Genomic DNA, 10,219 nt, shown 5'->3' on the forward strand with positions numbered 1-10,219 from the left:
TACCTTTAATTTTAGAACTATCAGTAGTTATTAATTTTTTATTAATTATATTTAAAGCTTCTAACCATGAAATTTTATGAAAATTATTTTCATCATCTTTTAATAATGGATATTTTAATCGTTGATACTTTAAACTATCGAAAAAATATCTTGTCTTATTTGAAATCCATTCTTTATTAATATTAAAGTTAGTTTTAGGTAAAATACGTACAATTTCATTATTAAAAATATCAATTTTAATATTTGAACCTATACTATCTAAAATATCAACACCTTCTTTTTTTTTTAATTCCCATGAACGTGCTTTAAATGTATAAGGTTTTGACGTTAAAGCACCTACAGGACATAAATCAACTAAATTACCAGAAAATTCTGAATTAAAAATTTTTGGATAATAAAAATTAATTTCTGTTTTATTACCACGACCTGTAGTTCCTAAATCATCAATTCCACAAATTTCATTTGCAAAACGAACACAACGTGTACAATGTACTAAGCACTTTTGCCTTTTTTCATTCGTCCTTTGGTCTTAAAACACACACGAATATTTAACCTTTTCGATCAGTTTACTTGTTTTTGCGATCCACGTACTTCGGTTTGTTCAGCTTTACTCCTATTTGTCTCATCGACCCATCAGCAACGATTCTTACATGTTTTTATTTCATAGCACATTTCGAGCGACGATAATTAGAACGGCCCACTACCAACACGGTCAGTTGTGATCATCATTTGAGCGTTTCGAGGGCCGCACCAGCAGCCAGGCCAGCTGCTTCATGTTACTTGACGGTGGCGAACGTCCGCTCTCATCATCCACACGGATCAGCGGACGAATGGTTCGTGACACCGCGTAGGGTTCGTATTGATTGTACAGACCATCCATCGACTCGTTCGGGTGCAGTACTTGGATCACTGACTCAAGATATTGCACTCGCTTCCAGAGTTCTCGCACCATATCTTCCAAATCCCTCGTGCGTTGTTCCTTGTGGTCCCGCGCACGCTGCGCGGCAACCGCGTTCTTCCGTTTGCGTATTTCGTCCGCGCTGAGAGTTTGCATCTCCTGGGGCGTGAGCGTAATGGTCTCTCGCGGTCTGCGTGAACGAGGTGTTTGTGGACATTTCCCGATTCGAATACGCTCGAACGACGAAGAAGGCGAGGCGCTCATACTCAGCAATGCCGATACATCGTTCGCACTGACCGTCGCGGCCAGTCCTGGCCGCTTGATTGCATTCTGGTCGAAGTCCGCTGGCATCGAGGTGTACTGCGTGGAAATTGCGAAATGGATCCCGTCAAAGAAGACAATAAAATTGCGAAATGGATCCCGTCAAAGAAGACAAGCACTTTGCCTGCAGTGGGTGCGTATTGTACCCACCACTATAATAGTGGGCCACCAAGTCTGACATGGTATTTTCTGAATATGTATAGAGCATCTGATCGATAATGGATTTTCTGGGTTTGGTTTATGACATGTTATTATATTAGACGGGTGCGATGACGACTGTCGGAATCGTATCCCTCTTGATCTCGGGTGTGAGCGCTTTTAAAGTTTATAAGATAAACTATAATACCTGTACAATATGTATTTCCAATCCAGTTTGGTATGTTGTTTCTGATGTTTCAAGTAGGGTCCCTGTTCGTGATTTAGTCCTTCATATCGACATCGCTCGAGTTGGAGAAGGGAGTTGTGTTGAAAAGCCACTCGAGTTCTTGCATGTTCAGTGCAAGGCTACCTTTGTCAGTGTCGCTGTCTCTCAGAGGCTCTAGATTGGGCGAGTCGGCGTATGACGTACTTGCTGTACAAATAATCCATTGGCTCGTTGGGGTGCAGCAGCTTGATGACTCGCTCGAGGTATTAACCACGCTTCCAGAGCTCACACACGGTATTCTCCAGATCAGTCACACGATGCTGCGCTCGCCCTCGAGCGCGCTTGGCAGCCACCCGGTTTTTGAGCTTTCGGATCTCGTCTTGACTCAAAGATCGCTGTTCTTCTTCTGTCAACTTCAACTTGATCGTTTCACGCGGTCGGCGGCAGCGAGTAGTTATAGGGTATTTACCAACTTGAACCAGCTCGTGCTGCACCCGCGAGGATGCACCAGAGCCCAGAAGAGCGGCAATTGTGGTGGCGCTAACGTTCATGGTGTTGATGGAAGATTGCAATGAGCTGTGAGTCACAAAGTAAGTTGTGGAATGTCTTCTCGTTGTCAGCTTCACTTGACATGCATGCTAGTCAACCGCTTGGGTTGAAGATTGACTTTGTAGGTCATGTCGGAAATTGGAGATACTGTATCCGGAACGCTGTCACTGAATATTGTAGTTTTCAAATATATGATCCTTTTCCGCGGCCCAATGGATACAAACATCTTCGTTCGCTCAATCGTCAAGCTTCAACTTTGCAGAGACTTTTGTGAGAGTGATGGTGCATTTTTGAGCAATAAGGCTTCGAAGCTGGATAAGCCGAACCGGAGCAATGCAACGTGTGCCACCCTTGCGATGAAAGGTTACGCGGCGTTAAGAAAATGACAGCAAGCCGGAGTACGCAGTATAATGCATCCCACAGTGACGAGCTCCATAATTCGAGTGCCTTTATTCGTGGAGTTACACAGTCGCCATGCTCCTTTCAGCTGGATTCAGTGCACGCCCCACCTGCTCATGCGCAGTCACGCGTAAAACTTTCAACATTGTTTCAAGTTTATGTACAATTGAAATTATAGGTTATTTACGTTGAATGTTGGTTTTCCACCTCTCTTCATCTACATCGGCTGATCTTCGTTGCTTGGATCCATCGGAATCGAGTCCAGAAGCCACGCGAGCTCGGTCATGTCGACCTCATTGAGGCTGCCAGTGGTGAGAGGCTGTAAGCTTCGTGACACCTCGTACGGCTCGTATGACTGGTACAGCCCACTCAAGTCTTGGTTGGGGTGCATCGACGTGATGATGCCCTCCAGGTATTGAACTCGCTTCCACAGCTCGCACACCATGTCCTCCAGATCCTGAACGTGCTGCTTCTTGCGATCACGGTCGCGTTGCGCTGACACGCGGTTCTTCTTTTTCCTGATCTCGTCTGCGCTGAGTGTGCGCATGTCTTCCTCTGTGAGTGCGATGGGTGTCCTTGGACGACGCGTTCGGGGCGGCGGGCACTTGCCAATCTGAACTGCATTATTGCGCTGGGGTGACGACCCGCGTGCCAATAGCCCGGACACATCTGTAGCGCTAATCGTGGCAGCCGAAATCGGTCTTAATGTTTCTTGAGCCATCGTGACTTCAGACAAATGTGCTCTTCCAGGCAAATTGACTAATGAGCTCAGACATGTACGTGTACGCGATGCCGCTTGGAAAGCTACAATACCAACACTCACGGTATGTTCAGCAGCACCTCAGCACCAGCGGTAAGACGACTGCCTTAGTGGCTTGACGACATGGCTTGATAATATCAAGATTTGAAGCTATGACCGGCATTTGGAAGTGGCTGCAACTGATGAATGCAAAACGCAGTCCGAGTGTACCCAATTTGAAAATGGATTTTGTCGTTAATGCCACATAGCGGATTCCAGTAGACGAATATGACGAGGACGTCGGTCTCAAATCGTAGCTTCAGACTGCCTCATCTGTGCATTACCCAATACTGTACTAGTACGCATGACGCCCCATGAAGTTGCACTAACGAGATTAGTTGTCGCGAAAAAATGTGCGGTCACGGTCGACGTATTATATTCGTCTACAGGTATCTTCATTTCCACGTCACTACATGTTTTAAACATATGCTTAAAATGTACCGACATTCTTGAGAAAATAAATTCGCTTGTGGGCTTCCGCTGCCACCCGCTGAGGTGTCGGCTTGTCATGCAGCTGCGATGGCTTGAAAGAAAAGAACAGCTCTCCCTGTTCAGTCATGACGTCGAAGCCACACCAGAGCATGAAGGACTTAGCGAGCTCGTCTCCTATCGCGCCCACGTTTGTAGCGAAAAACTTGTTGCTAGCGCGAATCCGCTGGAATTTCGAGTCCTCCGGTTGTCGCGCGATGTTATCTAGATAGCGTAACGCTGCGTTGGAACAACATAGTCAGTCGCGGAGTAGCAGCACTTGTCTTTAGCTACATGGCTACATACCTGCAGAAATGGCGTTCTGGCGAGATGAAGGCTCGCTCGATGACAGCAACTTCCTCAGCTCTTGCATCGTTTTCCCTAAATACAAAGGAGATTTAGAACATGATTCAAATAACGCAATGAGCGTACATACCTTCGAGTGCGTTGCCCGAAGACTCAAGCACAAACGCGCTGAGATTAGTCAAATGATCGCCAACTTTGAACGAGATGGAGCGGATCTCCGTATCTGCGGGTGTGGCCACATTGAAGTCGCCTCCTCCCTTGCCTCCACATGTGATGGAGCGACCAAAACTGGTGTGTAACGTGATGCTATCGGTCCAAGCTCCTGTACGTCCACTCACTCGTGAAACAACCTCGTCTTCAAGCAGTTCCAGAGTGACGGTGGCGTGTGATGCGTGACGCTTTGCACTGCCATTTCCCACCAGCGTTCCGAACACTGCAGGCGCACCTGCTTTTTCGTACACGAACTGAAGTCCGTCGAAGAAGTCACCTCCCCACACTTGATTTTTACAGAAAAAAAACACGTTAGAAACCCGTACGAACATCAATTCAGAGAGACTTAACGTACTCAATACTCGTGCAGCACGATACCCTGACTGCGCTCCAGCTGCAGCTTCACCACATTTCTCTTCACTGCGCTCTCCATCAGGTCCAAACGCCTTCAAAGGTGGCGCAGACACGAAGCTCTTCATAGCAGCACAGAAGGCTTCCATCTCTCCAAGAGACTTCGCTGGGATCACAGCCACGTGGCTCACAACAGCAGCGATGCTCGAACAACCGCTCGCAGGTCCAATGATAGTAATATTCTGTCCATCGGCTTGCCATTCTCCGTCCACTACTGCTGTCTGCGCTCCGTTGACATAAACCACGATAGAACTCCCACCTCGTGCTATAGCGATGTGTGCGTATTGGCCAAAGACTAGCAACGCGCTCGCCTTCTGAGCAATGTTTCCGCCTTTAAGTTCACAAGAGAACTTACGTTCGGCTTGATGCCAACTGACACGAAATTCCACTGAGTTAAACCGCACAGTGACAACACTCACAACGTCCAATATCTTCGTTGTCAGCTCTTCGTTTTGGTCGATACGAGCGAGGAAGGAGAGCACAAAGAAGGTAGGTATGAGCTCTCCAGAGACTGCCAAGCCCTTGTCTCCACACAGCTGCATACCAAATGCTTTACCGTTGTCTTGACTGTCCGTATCCGCATCGATTACCTGGTCTAGATGTGGGATCCGAAAGGGCTTACGCAGTGCACAATGCTGCGTGTTCTTGACGTGGCTACCATGACCGGAAATGTCGAGAAGAGGCGCACGGGAAGGAGGATCTTGCAGTGGCAAGTACAACAGCGGCTGGCATTCCCACAAGAAGGAACGGAGCTCCATCGTCTTCGAACACTGCAATTGCGACAGAGAATCTGGCGAGAATCCATTCGAGCTTAAAGCTGTCGCCACTTGAAGCGCTAGTGCCGCTCGCTCATTGGCATCCGACACTTCCGGAAAACCCAACGCCGTGCGGCCAGTACAGCAGTAAGGATTCCAACAGCCTGCAGATTGACACCCGACCACCAGATTCTTACAGATTTGTTGTAAAGTATCTGCAGCATTCACAGTAACGACTGTCTTCGCTGTAGACGAGGCACTTGCGGTGTCTGCCGATGCTGCTCCTTCCTTTCCGTCTTCATTCCGCTGACTTTTCCACTCCGCAGAGCCTGATACTCGGCCCTGAACCTCCGTCTTTTGAGCCGAGCGTCCACGTTGTAGCTCCTCATGCTCACATTGTGCACGATCTGTCAGAACTGCTGCTCTCTCTGGTGTTTGTCGGTCCCGTAAGCCCTGGTTTATCTGGCTTATCGTCGTCTGTAGCCACGTTTCGCTCACATCTTGTCGTCTCGCGCGCATCTCAGGCCAGTTTCGGGTATATCTCCTCGCTGTGTCGACCACTTCATCATGAGCGAATGAGAAAATGTACGACAACTTCTTGCCCCAGCCAACCTCGTACGTTAGAGGACAGTCCAGTTGGTCTTCGCAGGAATCACAGTGTAGCCATCTCTTAAAATGCTCCGAGTATACCTCTGTCCACACATGATCTGTCACATCCAGCACATACCGTGCTTCAAAGCCCATGGCGCGACAACAGAGCGTAAAGCAATTGGCCCATTCGCCGCACCGTCCAGTACGAGTGTCCAGTAACTTGATGGGGTCGTTATAACGAGGGAATCGAGTGAGCGCTCCACATGATGAGCACATGTAAACCTCCACGCGACTTGCCTGACCAGCTCGTTCTTCGACAGTATTGGGTCCTTCTGTTCGCACTGATCGCGTCTTGTCATGGCTACAGCTTGAACATCGAGGCTGGTTCATCCACGTAAAGAATTCGCACTTAAACCAGTGCAATAATTGTTTAACCAGTTCATCTTGATATGACGGCATTGGCGACTTGTTCGCACGTGCACGTCCATGTAGCGTGTCCACTGGGATACGCTTGAGTGCTTCGTCTTGCATCTGCTTGTTCTCATACGACTGTGCGCGTTGCAGTCCACTCTGTAGTCGCTTCAGCATACCTGGTTCATGCTGACGATAATGCGCATCCATCAGCGTCATATCTCCACGTCGTCGCTCGGCTGCTAAAGTCAAGTAAGCGATACTCAATTGCGGCTCTTTTAAGTCGAGTATACTCGTCACTCCAGTCATATGACGCGCGGCAAAGAGACACTCGCCGAAGTCACTATGCTGTCGACTGGAATCGCACACAAACCCACCGAGAGGTGCCAGTCGATAGTACAGGAAGACACACTCAGAGCCTAAAGCGCCATCGTTCAGATCCCGTGGGATCTTTATGTAGTCCGACGATGGAGCAGGTTGATCGCCCACGACTACAGCGACGTCAGTGATAGCCAACGTCGTCAGCTGCTCCATGTTGCCTTTCACTTGCACTGAGTCGTATCCGATACGAAGTTTGGCCTCAGCAAGTGAATTACAGTCGACAAGGATCACTTTTTCGGGGTCATTTATCGAATTGGAGAGGTGTTCATACAGCACGTGGAGTTGTGTAAGTGCACGCGGCCCTCCACGTTGTACACATAGATACACGTAGTCACCCGACGCAGAGTGATTTAAAGCCACAGACAACTTGGTGAACCCTGACGGCGCAGCGACGTCCACTTCACCGGTTACAACAGTGATGTCCGAGATAAACCGAGACGTTAACGTCTTGGACGCGTTCCATTCCATGGGATGCACAGGCTGGAAATCTGCAGCAAACAGCGATATCATTAAATATATATAATATTAAAAACGTGGTCATATTCGCCGTCGACTACACCTCACGTACCTGTCGTGCAGGTCCTAGCGCATGGTTCGCAGACGAGAGTGGCAAGTGGGTCGCTGTCGGTAGACGTAATCTTCCGGAAGGCTGGCTGTACGACTGATGCGTCCCCGAACGTGCTCTTCGTGCAGATCTGTCTCCAGTCGCTTGCCAGTTCAGGGCTGGACGCAGAGCTCGAGAAGAGGAAGAGGCGCGCGGTGGACAAAGCGATGGTGGCCACGTCACGCTTGCTAGGCGAGTACAGAATCTCCCCACTGGAGGACATCAATATCTGCTCTTCCGGCATCACCCCCACGAGCGACAGAAGTTGGCATTGTAGTAGATCTACTGGAAGCGTCTTCCGATCCGAAGAAGTCTGCGTCGACACGTAATATCTGCGTTTATAACGATAATTGGGCGCAAGCGATGCGTGAGGTTAGTTCGTATGAGTCTTACATGTGGCAAAGCGCTAACTGCTGCTATTTAACGCACTCCTGGCGATGGTAGACAATGATGATATCCATCGTCGCTATTGCTTCCAATTTAGACGCAGAAGGTTGCCAATCTGACTTTTAAAAACGTTAGCTAAAAAAAACGTTCAATTACATTTTTTTACATGTATCAAGTTGCGTTTCCCAACTTGGTAAAAAACAACACTAATGACAATTTGTCAATAGGATTATCTTAACCTTGACGCAAAAAAGAGACAGTTTGCCCGATATCTTCATTATACATTTGCCGGTACAAAAGTGTTTTACAGCTAAAAACTGGAAGAACTTACTTAGCCCTTTAACAACAGAGCCTTTGCTACAGGTATAACGGGACCTCTACCAAAACCAATCGATACAATCGAACACGGCCCTGGGTTTTTCAGGACAGTATTTTTGCCAGAATGACTCGCAGGCAACAAAACATGTTTCCCAAAGCATGGTGCTTGTTATTGCTACGTAATACAAATAATAAGACGCATTGACCATAGTTGCATCTAATTCTTGGAGCTAGAGCTTCGGACAGTATAATTGCGTTTTAACAAGTTTGTTAGTGCAATCAAAGCATTTTCGAACATGTATTGGAAATGTTTCCCCAAGCTAGATAAAACCGCTGCTAAGTCGCCAAAAAGTCAGCTCCTTCGTATGGATTTATATAATCCAGAGCCTGCCATTTTATTTCGGAGGTAGTGCGCAAGACACTCGCAGCTTCATCCCGTTAAACTCCTTGCCATCGAAATCTTCGACAGCTCGGTTCATGTCCTCTGCACTACGCAGCGTCACGAAGCCAAATCCACGAGCAGTAATGCGCACGGTCTCGTAGCCCAGGTACTGGAAGAGGAACGACAGTTCCTCGCGCGACGTGCCCTGCGGAAGGTTACCCACATAAACTTCATACGGATGAGGTGCGGGGTGGAACCGGTCGCCACCTCTGCCCGAATTTCCGCCGCGATAGCCACCACGGTCACCACCTCGGTATCCTCCGTTGCTGCCGCGTCGACGAGTATCAAGATTGGGAGGCACTTCGGCGTGGCCCCACCACACACTGTGCACAATGACACCGTCTGGGTTGCCGTTCTCGTCGCGAGTAGGAACTGTCAGAACGAGATTTTCGCCTTCACGGATTGGCACACGATGTTTAAATTCGTCTTGGAAGATTTCCTCAATAAACACGAGGAACCCAGTGGGTACAACCGTTAGACGTAGGGTGAAAGGCTCACCAAAAGTCAGTGGGAACCGAGGCAGCGGTTGCGAACAGCCCCAGCGACCGTCAATATTGCTATTCTGAATGATATGTCCTCCACGTTGACGGCGTGGGTTAAAGTGATATAGCACCGTTCCAGGATATGGCGCACCACTGAGCATACTCGATTGTGTGCTGACATTGAAGCAGCATCTTGACGATCTTGGTGGCAGTGTCGCGTGGATAATGAGCGTGTTATTCGTAGCGAACGCCACTTCCGGTAGGACCAAATCCAACGGAGTTCCTGTGGCCGAGTCCCAGTCTTCATTCCTCAGAAAACTCTCCAAAGGTAGTTGGATCGACGTGCGTCCTCCCTGGATTTTAATCTCGCCCGGCTTGTCGCTTTTAGTGCTCCTGACTCTTTTCACACTGTGCACGCCACCTACAACACTACCTGACCCCCCTCGTAGAATATCCGTCAAGGGGTTTATTCTCTTCACAGCCGTCGACGACGTCGTCCTTGTCCCACCCGTTTTCTTGGCCATCAGCAGCTTAGCTCTCTCCACCGCAGACATGGCGGGTTTGGCACCTGCTGCTACGGCACCAGAGGCTGTGGCCCCTCCCACTTTACTCACGGCCTTGGGGGACGCAGAGGCACCGGATGGAGCAGAGACGCTCAAGTCTGCATTCCCGCCATTAAAGGGGGCTGCGTCGGTCACTGATTGAAAGAGCTGCACTAGAAGGATCTCCTGTGCCGTAAGGTACTTGCCGCCGAAGGCCTCGAGCTGGAGATGCTGCTGCAGCTCGTTGAGCTCGTCGTCCTTGGCCGCCTCTACTGCCACTGCATCGTCCTTTGGCATCGTTGTTCACAATTCTGTGTTTTATTAATAAAAAACTTTTGCTTAGCAAAAAGAGTGTCACTTTAATTTTTTTTAAATTGTTTAGAACAACGTGAAACCGGTAAGGAGAGGGTCTAACTGATTGGTCTAAATTACAACTTAAGTATTCGGCCTACCAGTACGTCTGGTCGAAGTTTTAATCATAATCTGTACATGTGGGCAGATAGCGGAGAGAGTGTTTTTTTTTTAATTAAAATTAAGGAAAGGTTAGGAAAAGTTCCTATTTCGTGGACTCGATATTAATT

At 48.4% G+C, this 10,219-nt stretch overlaps 3 protein-coding genes across 3 annotated transcripts; all 3 read right to left on the reverse strand.

The window, feature by feature from the left end:
* Positions 1-327: 327 nt before the first annotated feature.
* Positions 328-1,295, reverse strand: PITG_02328 (uncharacterized protein; the record flags this gene model as incomplete). Its single annotated transcript, XM_002907221.1, has 2 exons — positions 328-336; positions 752-1,295. The coding sequence occupies 2 exons, from the start codon at positions 1,247-1,249 to the stop codon at positions 328-330; spliced, it is 507 nt and encodes a 168-aa protein (XP_002907267.1).
* A 554-nt stretch (positions 1,296-1,849) lies between these two features.
* Positions 1,850-7,928, reverse strand: PITG_02329 (peptide-N(4)-(N-acetyl-beta-glucosaminyl)asparagine amidase, putative; the record flags this gene model as incomplete). The annotated part of the gene is made up of 8 exons (XM_002907222.1): positions 1,850-2,159; positions 2,753-3,335; positions 3,772-4,023; positions 4,105-4,179; positions 4,235-4,600; positions 4,670-7,351; positions 7,432-7,799; positions 7,897-7,928. 8 exons carry the CDS (start codon positions 7,926-7,928, stop codon positions 1,850-1,852), a joined length of 4,668 nt encoding a protein of 1,555 aa, XP_002907268.1.
* A 639-nt stretch (positions 7,929-8,567) lies between these two features.
* Positions 8,568-9,935, reverse strand: PITG_02330 (uncharacterized protein; the record flags this gene model as incomplete). Its single annotated transcript, XM_002907223.1, has 1 exon — positions 8,568-9,935. One exon carries the CDS (start codon positions 9,933-9,935, stop codon positions 8,568-8,570), a length of 1,368 nt encoding a protein of 455 aa, XP_002907269.1.
* Between the last annotated feature and the right edge of the window lie 284 nt (positions 9,936-10,219).

Source organism: Phytophthora infestans, genomic scaffold (assembly GCF_000142945.1).
Source record: "Phytophthora infestans T30-4 supercont1.3 genomic scaffold, whole genome shotgun sequence".
NCBI lineage: Eukaryota > Oomycota > Peronosporomycetes > Peronosporales > Peronosporaceae > Phytophthora > Phytophthora infestans.